The sequence below is a fragment of the Thunnus thynnus genome, chromosome 3, assembly GCF_963924715.1.
Source record: "Thunnus thynnus chromosome 3, fThuThy2.1, whole genome shotgun sequence".
Classification (NCBI taxonomy): domain Eukaryota; kingdom Metazoa; phylum Chordata; class Actinopteri; order Scombriformes; family Scombridae; genus Thunnus; species Thunnus thynnus.
Window position 1 is genome coordinate 6,427,320 of NC_089519.1, and position 14,809 is coordinate 6,442,128.

Genomic DNA, 14,809 nt, shown 5'->3' on the forward strand with positions numbered 1-14,809 from the left:
GTTCACACTTGTTTTGCCTGCCACATACAGAATCACCCTCCACAGAAAGGATTTATCTTTTTAGCGTTCTTTTTTTGTGTCTCAAACCTTGTGGATTTCATGGACCTTGGACTGTGATTCCTTCTGAGAAGTCTGAACAATACTTTTTATTTCTTTAACTTTATGAGAGGACCTAAACTTTTATTACAGGACATCAATCAGATTTACATTTAATTCATAGTTTTGATAAAGTCATCAGCTGTACGGGGATATAGTTTGACATGGGGCCTCGGAAGGCGCTGCTTATCCTGGGTAAGTCTATCAATGAGAGCACAATGTGTGTGTGTGTGTGTGTGTGAGTGTGTGACTGGGTGGGTATGTTCAGGTTGGAAAAAAAAAAAAAGTACAGGGGAGTTTTGAAATTTTTTAACTCCTCGATTTACTTTTTGCTTCAATTAGACACACAGCTTTTTAGGATTATGTGGCAGTTATAGTAAAACTGGTTGAGTTTATTTCTTTAGTAGCCTCAATTTCTGAGTTTCTCACTTTTGAGGAGGCTCATCCACTGACAACTATTAACAGTAGTCATGACTTATAAAAATGAGGCCAGATGGGATGGCATTTTTAGAAACCTTAAATTCTTAATACATAAGCAAATATTAACGACCAGAGACCAGAGAGTGAGCGCTACACAGCCGTCCAGCTGTGTTTGCCGCTGTGGTGTGTGGGCTCAGGTCAGACAGTGTAGTAAGAACTGATGCTGCAGCACTGATCGGGTCAGTCAGATCAGATCATCAGGCTGTCGAAGTAAAATAAACCCAAACTCTGACTGAGCCTGAATGAGCTGAGGTACTGTTTAGAGGTCTAATAACACATGGTAACTCAGCAGAAGAGGAACCTATAAGTTTTGCCTCAAAAAGCACAAACCTTAGTTGAGTGGTGGTTTTTGTGGTTCATACATCTGTTAGTCAAATTTTAGAAGCTCACCACTGCTATAAATATTTATCCTGTACTGGTTACACCATTTTAGGCTGCAGTGAGTAACCTCATACAACGGTTTGCGTATTTTTACTTCACCTTATTATTAAGACACGTGTAACACTGTGTATGGTACATATATGTCATTTCCAGACGATACTTGTGTTACTGCAATGTCAAATAACATTTAACTACAGTATATGTTATATAGCCTATAAAAACCATATAAATGTACTGGTGCCTGAAATCTCTGTTACGAAGCCACAGATAATTATCACATGACTCTGAAGTTCCCCTCCGCTCTACAGAGCTTTATAGCGTCTTTCAGCTTATTGTTTTGGTTTTGCGGCCCATGACTTTACTGTTTTGGTTCTCTCTCACTGTTGTTTCCTGCAGCAGCGGCAGTCCGCTGTTTTCAGCAAAAATACTGATAAAGCCCACTGCATGCTACCTGCCCAGCACCAAACGACACAGAGTTAGAAACTAGCTGGTAAACGTAGTGGAGCATTGAAGGGCCAGTGTGTGAGATTTAGTAACATCTAGTGGAACAGACTTGGCAGAAATGGTAATGATAATATACATAAGTATGTTTTAATTAGCGTTTGATCCCATGAAAATAAGAATCATTGCGTTTTTGTTACCTTAGAATGAGCCCTTTATATCTACATAGGGAGCGGGTCCTCTTCCACGGAGCCCACCATGTTGCACCACCATGTTTCTACAAAAGCCCAGAATGGACAAACCTGAATCCTTTCCTTTCGTTTTTTTTGTGAATTTCACAGCCACTGTAGGTTCTCCTACACGCTTGGAAGGGGAGGGTGAGGGTTGGGGTATTCATTCGGTTGCAATCTATAACTTCACCGCTAGATGCCACTAAATCCCACACACTAGTCCTTTAAGCAGCGAAAGAGTAAAATATTTCCCTCAGGAGTTGGTGTTGTCTGATTGATCTATAACGAGGCAACCGTTTGTTAACTTGTTAGCCATAACATCTTTACAATATGTAAATGTTGTATTTACATCTTTTATGTTTTGTTGCAATATATTTTTGGATGTTAACAAATAAGAAGTTGGGTATTGTCTGTAGGAAGCCCACTTGAGAATACAAGAGGATGATGATAATTAAAATTATACTATCAAAAGTCTCAATAATATTTTTGTTCAAAATAGTCCAGCAGTTCCTGGGTAATGCCATCTAAGTTTGTAAACATGTTTCTGTGGGAACAGAACTGTTGATGTTTTTCTTCAGAAGAGCTAATCCTTGATTTATGACCTTAAAAACAGTACTGAGTCCAAAGATGTTTTTTTTTAGAAGAGCAGTTGCTCATGACCTATGCTTGAGTCTCTGTTCACATGTTATGAGGATGTTGGATCATAAATTGGAGCCCCTCTATGATTTGCTTTTATTAAAATCTTCATTGTAATTTTGTTGTTTACTAAAAAATGTAATCACTATTTCAGTTCTGTCTTTTCGAAGGTCAGGTGTTGGTTAACATGTGACTGACCAGCATTAGTTAGTCAGTCTCAGCTAACTTTTGAACAGAGTAAAATGAAGTCTTGGGATTATGAGCAATTGCAGTCACTCTTACGCCATGCATACTCATATGTGAACAGAAAAGAGGCAACGCACAGAAAGACAGAAGTATGCAAAAATGAAACTAATCATTAGGAAAAGCTTTGGCTGTATTTATCACTTCTCCTCACTATCAGGTCCAGACATAATGGCTACATGCAACAGAAAGAGAAAGGGACAGAACAAAACAGCTTATAAAGACATGTGAGACAGAAGAGACATACAGAGAGGACAGTTAATGTGTACTGGTGAACGAGTCAGCTGTGAGCAGAGCATAAAGTTACTCTTTGTGTATTTTCAGGCCTTGTTTCTGCCCACAGTTATTGAGTCATTAAGTTAGTCTCAGTCATACACACTCACTATCACTGTCAAACTCTGTCTGGTTCTTCCTGAAGTGGTGTTGCTGTGGGAGCTCCAGCTTCATCACAGAGCAACAGAGGGCTCATTGTGATGGAGGGAAACACAGAAGAGGGACCCGGGAGTATTTCACACCATGTGTGGGGGGGCGCTGTTTTCTGCCTTACCAGCGACTCATGAGTCACAAAATGTGACTGACATGTGCATGCTCTGGTGTGTAGTGCACAGGGGGTGGAGTCATGGGTGGAAGAGAACAAAATAACACTGCACAATCAGGAACATGCATGTAATTCAAAATGTGGCATACAGCTAGCTACTACTAATTATGACCACAAGCCTTCCCCCTTAATTATATGTCACCCCACACACTTTGTTGATGAAAATATATTTTATAAAAACCACACAAGTTAGTCTTACTCACTAGCTTTACTAAGGGATGGTTTAAGGAGACATGACGCAGTAAATTTTTGTGACATACATCCTTGTTCTCTGTGCACGTGTTGATGTCTGAGAGAGGAACAGAGGATTACAGCTGCAAGTAGTTACACCATCAGTCACATACACATGTTACCCATATGGACACCTCACAAACACACACATAGTCTCACCTTCACACTCTTGTTAAAACACAACAAGATAAAGAAAATGACTCCACTGGAGGATGGCAGATGAAGCCAACTTGAAGTCACAGCAGTTACTGTACAATGGATTCCAGCGGTGACTGAAAGTCATGGTACAAAATTAGTCAAAACGTATTTTAAAAGTTCATAGAAACTTCTAACTAATCCCAGAGTATAATTCACATCTCTGTTGTTGATCCATGTAATGTTCCAAACAATCGTAGCTTTTCCAATAAATTGGTAAATATGCTAAATTTTGGGGCCTGAAGAGACAATATTTCAACATAGAGATAATGTCTTTAGCTACTGTGTGTCGTGGAGAAACTTTACTGAGCATATAGATCACTGGTGGAGGAGTGGTATTATGGTGCAGAAACAAAAATAAATAAAATTCAATTGAATAAAAAGATTTATTTTTGGTGTAGTGTCCTTTAGATAAGTGTTAAGTGTTTACTTTATTGTGTCTTCCTCATCATTGTAAGATTTTGCCTTAACTGTGAAATGCAACTAAATGGCCTCTCTCTTTCCCCACAGGCTTAATGTGTATGCTGGGGGAATGTTTCTCCAAGTGTCCAGATGGCTTTGGCAATAATCACGACATATGTGAAGGTAATAATCTCCGATGACTTTTGATTTTAACCACCCCTCTCCACTGTCACTCTCAGAAAGAAGTGTTGCTCCCATTATGCAATACCTCTTACTGGAGTTTAGCAGGAAAAGCAGCCTTTTTTGACATTCCAATTCATTTTTCCATTTTAGGTGTTTAAGCACTGCTCATATCAAGACTGGATTACAATGAAAACAACAGTAGATGAGGTTCAAATTTTTAGATCACCACAATTTCAAGCAACCAGCAGAAATAATTACACTGCATTGACAGCAATGATATAACCACAGACTGGTGATCATGGTGGACAGAAGTGTGGGAAGAAAAAGAGCTAACAGAGATCGCTTTAAATTAAGTTTTTATAAGCATGTAAGACACTGTCACAGTAAATATTATGTTCTATTATGTATTGATGTGTAAGATTCATCACTATAATTATATTTACTTTGATTTATGTATTTGTATCCAAATCTACAGATATAGATGAGTGTAAAGAATTCGAGGGAGGATGTGGGAACAACACGGTGTGCTTCAACACAAATGGCAGTTTCTACTGTCAGTGTGAGGATGGGTTTGCAAATACTAAAAAGAAAGTTAACTTCACAATGGATGATGGACAATGCAAAGGTGAGTGTGTGTGTTAGTGTATGCGATCAGTGTCAGAGTTTCTCTCTTGTCTGAACACTCTCACCTGTCTTCATTTGTTCCTCTGTCAGACGTTAACGAGTGTTACGATAACAAAGAGATCTGCGGTCACAAGGCAGTTTGTTTTAACCTGCTGGGGAGCTACAACTGTACCTGCCATTCTGGGTACACTAATCCCACCAATGACCTCAAACACTGCATAGGTGAGTAGTGTCTACTTTTTTGTGTCCACATTTCTCAGGTTGAAGTTGACTGGAGCTGTGATGAAACTTTGCTGAAATTATAAAACCATATACTCACCAGAATGATCAAGATGTAAGTCGACTCACCCCAACAGATGCCACAACAATGAGAGAGAGGCAGGTGTCAATCAAGTAGCTCTGTTCACCCACACTACACCTGTGAGAGTGGACCAATGTTGGAGTTTTAAATAGAAAATCCACTCTAGTGGCCCTGGACACACCAAGATTTAAAAGGCCGCAAATTGATTGACCCTGCAAGAGATCAGTGAATTCACTTGCAGGGGATGAAGTAAATGTGTACTGGCTTGTTTCCAAAACATAAGGAATATTTCCAAAATTAAAAATTGCCCATCCTGAGTGAGCTGATCTTAAAAGAGGTCATAGACATTACGTTTCATCATATATTATAATTCCATGTAGTCTGGCCTTAACCACAAAGACACCTCCTCTTGCCTCCTGCCAGCTCCAATTACAGCTCTTAACTAACTTGAAATGCAAGACATCTCACAACACTAAGACTGACATTAAGACTGACACGGCCGTACCCCTGCTTACATTGCAGAGATGTTCGTTCCATCATGGGCTACAGCAATCCCTGCAATCTTAAGATTTCATACTATTCTCATCGAAATCATTGGCCTTGAGGAATGTCCGTCATTTCTTATGTCTCTGTTTTTTTATCCTGTCGCAGACATAGATGAATGCAAAGAAGCTGAAATGAAAAAAGACCTCTGTGGAATAAAAGGGACTTGTAAGAACATTGATGGGAGTTACTGGTGCATGTGTCCAGAAGGATACACCAACTATGGCCATGAAAGTACTCCATGCTCAGGTGAGTGTATGCATACACGCCCCCCCTCCATTGCCATTACTTCCTTACTTTCAAATTAAATATGCATCCAATGGCTTCGATATCCTCATATTCCTCGTATGCATATAGAACTGTTTGTTCACTGAATCTTGCACTTCTTGCAATTTTTTCAGCCCCAGTTTCTTCTTCTTTGTTGGTGTTGATGTGAATGCTCCTCCTGCTTTTATGTTATTGTGTGTGTTGCATCGGATTCCAGATAATCTGTGGTGTATGTCTTGAGGAATATCCATCATTTCTTATGTCTCTGTTTTTTTATTCCTCTCGCAGACATAGATGAATGCAAAGAAGCTGAAATGAAAAAAGAAGACCTTTGTGGAATAAAAGGGACTTGTAATAACATTGATGGGAGTTACTGGTGCATGTGTCCAGAAGGATACACCAACTATGACAATGAAAGTACTCCATGCTCAGGTGAGTGTATGCATACATGGCCCCCCTCCATTGCCATTACTTCCTTACTTTCAAATTAAATATGCATCCAATGGCTTCGATATCCTCATATTCCTCGTATGCATATAGAACTGTTTGTTCACTGAATCTTGCACTTCTTGCAATTTTTTCAGCCCCAGTTTCTTCTTCTTCGTTGGTGTTGATGTGAATGCTCGCCCTGCTTTTATGTTATTGTGTGTGTTGCATCGGATTCCAGATAATCTGTGGTGTATGTCTTGAGGAATATCCATCATTTCTTATGTCTCTGTTTTTTTATTCCTCTCGCAGATATAGATGAATGCAAAGAAGCTGAAATGAAAAAAGAAGACCTCTGTAGAATAAAAGGGACTTGTAATAACATTAATGGGAGTTACTGGTGCATGTGTCCAAAAGGATACACCAACTATGGCAATAAAAGGACTCCATGCTCACGTGAGTGTATGCGTACACGGCCCCCCCTCCATTGCCATTACTTCCTTACTTTCAAATTAAATATGCATCCAATGGCTTCGATGTCCTCATATTCATTATATGCATATAGAACTGTTTGTTCACTGAATCTTGCACTTCTTGCAATTTTTTCAGCCCCAGTTTCTTCTTCTTCGTTGGTGTTGATGTGAATGCTCACCCTGCTTTTATGTTATTGTGTGTGTTGCATCGGATTCCAGATAATCTGTGGTGTATGTCTTGCAAGATAAAAAATAGAGTATCTGTTCAGTGCTGCTGCTTTGCTGTGTAGATTTTATCAGAACTCCTTCTCTCACGCTACACAGTGAAGTGTCAAACTCTGTCACTCATGTGTGTTTAGTGTCTTGCATGATCATGATGATCATCTTGCATGATGATCATCTGATGTTTCACTTTTTTCCATTTAGAGCTTGACTGTGAAACCTTCCAAGCCAACAGCAGACCTGCACAGGTAAAACACATGTTTAGATACCAAATTATTAGCATAATGGATGCACTGCAACAATCATAAATAAACAAAATGCATTAAGTTTTTATGCAGGATTTATTTTTGTACTTGTCCCATGCAGATCTTATTTCAGGGTCAGTTATAGTACAGCACCCTCCAGTGTCTTGCTAAAGAACATTTCAGAAGGGACAATTTCCTTTATTTTCACCCTGCAGCCCTGTAGAGTTTGGTATATATACTGAATAGTCTCATTATTCTCTCTCTCACTGTCTGTATCTGTCTCTCAGTCTCTTAAAGGCCTGGCAGACATGATGAGAGACAACTGTTTGGCTCTGTCTAACCCACACATTGCTAGTGAGGGGAAGACTGATGGAGAAGCGCTACTGGAGGTCAGAAAAGCCAATACAAAATACAAACACACACACATTCTTGCACATAAACGTACAGTATTGTCAATTTCCCCCTTCTGTGTCCTACAACATGGACAGAAACTTCTCACAGCCATCGAGGCCATCCTGTCCCCTGGTCACCTGAACCACAGTAAAGACATGAGTGGTTTTCTCCAAACGGTGGAGAAGTCCATTAGGCACATTGGTCCACAGCTCAAAGACAGCATTACTGAGATGGAGACCACTGAGATAGGTAACAGGCCTTTTCCCTGGATGATAATATATATAGAGTTTAATAAATAAAAATAGGACATATTTTGTAATTAACATTATCTGTGCAGGGGGAGATTATTATATGAAATTTGTTATTTGTTTGAGTAGGTGCAAAGATTGCAGTTCAGAGGGGAAAGACTCAACCCACTGGACCAATCCTTCTGACCAATGAAAATGCTCGTCTGGACACTGACTGGACAACAGCAGCTGGGACGGGAACATATCCTGGTAAACTCTTCCTCTCTTTTCTTCTGACAAATGAGTCATGTATCAATAATGTATTAAATAATATATCACTAAATACCATCATATTTCTCATTGTCTTTATAGGCTTTGCTCTGGCTGCATTGTTGACCTACAAGAACCTTGAGAAATCTGTTAACAACTCCTTTGAGGAGCTCAAAGGACATGAAAAAAATGCCAAAAATCCCTCCTCCTTCAAGATATCCTCTAAAGTTGTGTCTGTTGTGGTCTCCAACCCGTCTACTCAGAACCTGAGCAGCCCTGTGAACATCACACTCAGACATCTAAACGTACTCCTGCCTGTCCTACATTCATTTCAATGTTGTGTCACTTCCTCTAATGTACAGTATGTACATTGTATGAAATATAAAGAGATAAAGATTATATGGGTTTTATTTTGGTCTGTTAGGAGACAGCGGAGTCCTCTGAGGTGGAATACATCTGTGCATACTGGAATGACAGAGGGGCCTGGTCCAAAGAGGGTTGCCATCAACAACAAACCAATGCCACACACACTGTGTGTACATGTGAACATCTGAGCAGCTTTGCTGTGCTTATGGCCCTCTATCCCATGACGGTAAGAAACAGACACACACATCATAAAAACCTAAATGAAATATCAATTTCCCGATGATGTTTAATGTTTGAATTTTATTGATACTCTCCACTGAGAAAATTGCTTTTATGTCTTAACATCCAAAGAAATCATCAAAACAATCTTTTTCACTGGAAACAAATGAAAAAGTGTCACTTGTTTAATTTCATTTTGCCCTTTTGCAGATTCTCGTGTGCTTTAAAGATGCATTAATCTTTCTGAAACTTTGCAGTTTCAGTGCTCCCATCAACCACATTTTTGAGCACAGCAAAAAAGCTGTGAAAAACTGACTGTACACCACCTTCCCTGCAACAAATGGCGGCCAGAGTTAGCTTGATTGGAGAACACTGATTGATTTCCTGCTTTTTATAATGCAAACAGGCCAACGTTTCAACACTACTTAGTAAAGGAGGACAAAGGCATAAGGCAAACACATATATAGTCAACCTAGGACAGGTGTATATTTGTCACTGGGTAGAGGGTGGAACAAGAAATCAACCCTATTGGATAATAGATACAGGGGTGGGGATTGCCAGAGTCAATGTCCAGGTGCCACACCCATACATTAAAAACAAGACAGAAAAACAAGAATACACTTATATCTTTGAGTTACATGAAATCAAGCACAAAAGGTACCTGTTCCAAAACATCCATATATCATGATTTAGAGGAAGCATGACACATTTAAGTCTGAATTGAGGCCAAAGGGTTCAGTTGTGTTGAAAGTATGAATCCAATATGTCTCTATGGAACAGTGAGTTAACTATATCACCATTTCTAATTGAGGGGGAATTTTTTTCTATTCCCGAGAACTTTAATAAGGCTTCACAGCCATGAGCATAATGTCAGTCCGTACAGCAGTTTTGTGTTCAGAACTACTCCCTTCCAAAGAAAACAACACACACATTATGCTGTAAATGATTACACACCTTAAGGTCTGACATGTCATCTCTTCTAGCATCCCTTTGCGCTCATACTGATAACAAAGATAGGGCTGACCATGTCCCTGCTGTGTCTGGTACTGTGCATCCTGACGTTCAAGTTCTGCCGCTCCATACAAGGGACACGCACCACCATCCACTTGCACCTCTGTGTCTGCCTCTTCGTTGCCGACCTCATCTTTCTGGCTGGCATTTCGAAAACCGAACCTGTGGTATGTTCGTCCAAGCAAACAGTGACTTTAGCATGGACTGCAGTAATCCAACTGTTGACCGTATGCTTAACAAGACAGCATTTTCATTAAAATGTTTACATGGGTTGAACTATTCCACTCATCTTCCTGTTTACACACTACATAGCAGAGCCCAGTTATTAATGAAAGAGCCACCCTTCACAGCACAACATCAGAGGATCTCTGCTATATTAAAAGGGGCCCTCCACTGATTTTAAACATGATGTTCCCTTTACTTGTCATGAGGACTACTGCTTAGACTGTGAAAACAGTTCAATCTTCAGTTCAGAGAAAGTGTCATTATAGGAAATGTAGGATCTAGTGTTTTATAGAGCTTGACCTATACTGCAGAATTAAAGTCAGGATATCTCTTCCTGTGCAGCTTCTATGTTATCTTGTTAATCCACAAACCTTAAGGAAGCGCAATAACAAATTGCTGATGTACTAATTTAATAATCTTATTACGGTCATTATCATCAGAACATTATATTTACATGGGAATATCTTATTCAAAGTTTACTGCAGTCCATGTAAAGACAGCATGAGACATTTCATTCCTCTACTTCCCTCCAAACTTACTTTTCTCACATGTTTATGTTGCATTGCAGGGCGGCTGCAGGTTTGTTGCAGCAATGCTCCATATCTTCTTCTTGGGAGTGTTTATGTGGATGCTGCTGGAAGGGGTGCAGCTGTACCGCATGGTGGTGCTGGTGTTCAATGCCACCATTCGGCCCCTATACTTATTCATCGCTGGTTATGGGACACCCCTTGTTATTGTCATCATATCTGCCATCGTTAATCCCAAGGGCTACGGCACTAAGGAGCAGTAAGTGGGTGACGAAAAGATGAAATGTTTTGCATTTGCTTATGTGATTGCACATCGGCGGATTACAGAGATATTCTGTTATCTATCTTGATGTTGTGAAGAAAACCCTGTCATGTGCTTGTTTCCTTCCTCCTAACTGTAGCTGCTGGCTGTCACTGAAAGACGGCTTCATCTGGAGTTTCTTCGGCCCTGTGTGCTGCATCATCTTCCTCAACGTCTTCTTTTTCATCATCACCGTCTGGAAGCTCGCCCAGAAGTTCACCAGCCTCAACCCAGACCTCTCCACACTTAACAAAATTAAGTCAGTCTGTGTGCCTGCTTGTATGCATGTGTGTGCGTAACGATGTGACTTTGGCTGTTGTAATGTGTGGAGTAATGTCACACACATCTAATGCATTGCACAAGAGCTGAGTTAAAACGTACTTGGGTCAAAGGGGGCAGCTTTGGGAACTGAGAATTGCACAGATGAGAACAATGTGAGAGTTTTGTGCGGAAAAAATGTAGAAAATGTTTTCATAGTACTGACTCTGGTCTCTAATGTGGTGCTACTGAGGGGCTTTTCCCTCAACCCCCTCTATGTGAAGTATGCTCATTTTTTACTTTACTCTGTGCATTTATACACTGCCCTGTATGTCTCCAGCTGCAAAACACATCTGAGCTTTAATGGAGAAAAAATCATCCTTGGATGCACTGGTTTATCAATTAGTGATGTTCCATTTATTCCAGAGAATTGGAAGTGTGAACCTATTTTGCCAAATGCATGCGAGCATGAAGAAAGCAACATCTTTCATCGCTGCATTAGATTATAATCAAAGGATTTATGGTTGTTTTGTCAGTGGAGAAATTTGTATCTCTTCCACATTTCTGATGGATTTCTCTCTGCCTGATTGATAAATTGTCAGTAAAACTGTTGAAAAGTGATTGGATTCTGGGTGACTGAAATCGAAATCTGTTCCCTGCTAATGTTTTAGTGCTTCGCCAGTTGTTCATAGGACTAAGAGGGTTACATCACAGAATACATGCAATGCATGTTGCGGGAGGACGGTTTTAAAATAGTGTTTCTAAGCACGGACTTTTTCTTTAAGCTCTTCTTTCATATTTATCTGTTGCCTTTCACTTTTATATCTCCACCAGCTTTCAATAAACAGTAAACTAATGGGAAATGGCTCAAGCACCCGTCCCCTTTCTCTTCCTTTGTGACTCCTCAGGGGTTTTCCAGATAATGCTGTAACTGAGTCATCCACGTGTTAGTGCTCATGCTAATCTTTCTTTCTCTCTGTATCTGTTGCCCTTTCTTTGATCCCACTCCCACCCCTCCCCCTCTTCTTCTGCAGGGCTTTCACAGTGACAGCTATTGCCCAGTTGTGTATACTGGGTCTGATGTGGGTGTTTGGGGCCTTTCTGTTTGAAGAGGGCATCGGTACAACAGTGGCAGCATACCTCTTTACTATCCTCAACAGCCTGCAGGGAGCACTGATTTTTGTCATGCACTGCCTGCTGTCTAAACAGGTAGGAAACAGTGGTTTTGCATGTGTGTGTGCATGAGGTTAATGGAGGGATTAACACAATAGATAAAAACACAACTAAAAGAGAAAGTGTGAAACAAAGATGGAGGATTGCACTGACATGAGGGTTGCCAGCTGTAGATCTTTTCCTGATGTTCTGCTGCCCTCTGCAGGTTAGAGAGGAGTATGCCTATTTCCTCTCCTGTATCTGCACACCACAGAAGAAGAGATACTCCGACCTCAGCAGTACCAATCCTTCCAGTAGTCAGTCACGAGTAAGAACACAGTGATATCTCTTCCCTCTGTCTCAGCCACAAATACTCTTCCTTACAAACATTGTCTTACTCAATTTCTTAACACATGTTCTTTCTGTTCATTTAGGGTTCTCAGAGTGGACAGCACACCGGAGAATCCCAAATATGAAGAGCTGAATCTCTTATTCTACCCCAAAGACAGACTATCACACTTTAGCAAATCTGGGACAGGCAAGTCCTGATTTTAAAGTTTTGGATCACTTTAAATAAAAATCCAGTCATTATTAATTCACCTTTATGAATTAAACTCTGTTTCTGTTGTACCATTAAACCAGTGGTTCCCAACCTGGGGACTAGTACCCCTCCAAGGGCTCATAGGAAAAATCAAAGGTGTTGTGAGATGATTAAAAAGAAGAAAAAAAACCCAAACTAGTATGTGATGCACAAATGCACAATTATGTTTATTATCATAAGTTTTCTCTTTTTGAGAGTTTGACCTCCCCAGATCTCAATTTGAGAAGAAAGCATCACTCTTTGTTTGATCTACTCAAGCAAGTAGGTATTGCCCGACCATAAAGGGTCACAGGCCTTTCTCATCCTATCGAAATTAATGAGACCACATATATGTTTTTGCAACTCAAAAAACAATTCCAACAACATGAGCAGCAGCATCTGCCAATCAATTGCATGATGGGTGAGAAAGTCTTGCATTTACCTCATTATTTTGCTTATTTTCATCACTGGTAATGTTCTTCAGTGAAGTTGTATTGATAATGACTGAATTTTTATTTTGGCCTAAAGAAATCCTATGAATGTGTTATTATTGTTACGGCGGGCAAGAAGTACCCAGCAGTTAAAAGTGTTTATTCAAGATAAGTAAGTGAAAGTGAAGATATTTCAGTAGATTATTGGTTCATCCAGAACATATCATAAACATAATATAAGCTGTATTGCCTTTGGAGTGATTAAAAGTGATATAGACTATTTATTTCAAAGTGCAGACTATAAAGCCCACATTATGTAGGCTATATGAATATATTCATGTTTAAAGCAAGAGCAAACAGCTCGTGCTGTATTTTATACGAATGTGTCGTGTAAAAATAAGGGTAGATGTGCTTTTGTGGTGTTTGTAGTGAATAGAAAATATCTGTGTCTGTGTACTGTTTTTAACAGTATGTTATGGGAAAGAAACAAAGGACTGATGATGCAAATTACTCATGAAGTGCCTCTGAGGCTCTCTTCATGTTCCAACAAATCCCATGTGGACATGCAGGGAATTTATGTCTGTTGTTTCTTGATATGAAACAAAATAAGTGTTTTGCTTTTTTTCAATCACTTGTGGCTATTTTTGAAGAATCTGTCTTGGTTTCAAATTGAGCTGTACCTTTTTTCACTGGTGTATGTTACATTTTTTTAATTCTTCAAATTGTTCAAGGAAACAAATCTGGTCCAAAAGGATTGCTTTGGGAGATACACAAAAACAGATCCACCCTTCTGATAAGCCTGCAGCTTCCTGCAGTCAAATTGTGTTTGTGGAATAAAATTCCATTTTGTCATTATGTCCTTATTATAGCAGTTAGCCTGCACCTCCACACGTTATTGCTGTAAGCTTTCACATCCCTGTGATGTCATGAAAACTTTAGCCGGTATGATGAGGCTTAATGGGAGTTATATAGTCTGGAGTTTGTTTATTTTATTGCACTTTTCCTGTTTAAAAATGATAATCCAGCATGGTGCTTGGAATAATCAAGAAGACTTGAGAATCAGTCTTACTTAAGAACCTGAACAGTTTCCTTGCTGTAATAAAGCTATCAATGATATATTTTTATATTTTATAGAAATTGATCAGATCACGTCAGCGACATTGATCTTCAGAGAAAAAAAGAAGACATTTTGGATTTCATATCTGTCTTTTTATGTGAATGGTTTTGTCCTATGCTGTTTGTTTATATTTAAATTGCTCCCTTTCTCATGTGAGATCCTGTTTAAGGCCATGTATGTGTTGGTTTTAACAACTATATTGTTCTTTCATTCCAAGTGTGGCAGAACTTTTTTTTGTGACTGTTGATACCTTTTATTCATGCATTGCAAAATGTATTTTTATGTGAAAAAGCTACATGAATTGTGCAGCATCTTGTGAATGTAAGAATCTTATCATTAGAATATATTGTAGATGTTCTAGTTTGAAAGTATATGAAGCTATTTTTCTACTTTGTTTTGTTGTACGTTGTTCGGTACTGTTATCTTTAAAGAATATGCAACACAAATTTTATTAAAGCTTCAACTTCATCTTAAGAATTTGTAAAGTGTGTGGTTTATCCGCATTAGTCTCCAGC

The 14,809-nt window shown here is 39.3% G+C and overlaps 1 protein-coding gene across 4 annotated transcripts; it reads left to right on the forward strand.

Moving 5' to 3' along the window:
• Positions 1 to 6: 6 nt before the first annotated feature.
• On the forward strand, positions 7 to 14,771 carry LOC137176431 (adhesion G protein-coupled receptor E5). Of its 4 annotated transcripts, XM_067582582.1 has the most exons (19): positions 7 to 291; positions 4,042 to 4,116; positions 4,592 to 4,741; positions 4,831 to 4,962; positions 5,693 to 5,833; positions 6,140 to 6,283; positions 6,590 to 6,733; positions 7,177 to 7,220; positions 7,505 to 7,606; positions 7,706 to 7,859; positions 7,988 to 8,107; positions 8,210 to 8,412; positions 8,532 to 8,699; positions 9,676 to 9,870; positions 10,497 to 10,714; positions 10,857 to 11,015; positions 12,049 to 12,223; positions 12,393 to 12,494; positions 12,601 to 14,771. In XM_067582582.1, exons 1-19 carry the CDS (start codon positions 261 to 263, stop codon positions 12,640 to 12,642), a joined length of 2,499 nt encoding a protein of 832 aa, XP_067438683.1. In that variant the 5' UTR covers positions 7 to 260; the 3' UTR covers positions 12,643 to 14,771. The 4 variants fall into 4 exon arrangements, with proteins under 4 accessions (XP_067438683.1, XP_067438686.1, XP_067438685.1 ...); XM_067582585.1 differs by lacking the exon at positions 6,590 to 6,733; XM_067582584.1 differs by lacking the exon at positions 5,693 to 5,833.
• The last annotated feature ends 38 nt before the right edge of the window (positions 14,772 to 14,809 follow it).

What these genes read in the sequence shown, in the direction of transcription:
- LOC137176431 (XM_067582582.1), top strand. Translation starts at nt 261, where the DNA reads ATGGGGCCTCGGAAGGCGCTGCTTATCCTGG. An exon ending in CCAACAGCAGACCTGCACAG is followed by an intron (nt 7,221 to 7,504) that starts GTAAAACACATG and finishes TCTGTCTCTCAG; the next exon opens with TCTCTTAAAGGCCTGGCAGA. An exon ending in TTTCGAAAACCGAACCTGTG is followed by an intron (nt 9,871 to 10,496) that starts GTATGTTCGTCC and finishes GTTGCATTGCAG; the next exon opens with GGCGGCTGCAGGTTTGTTGC.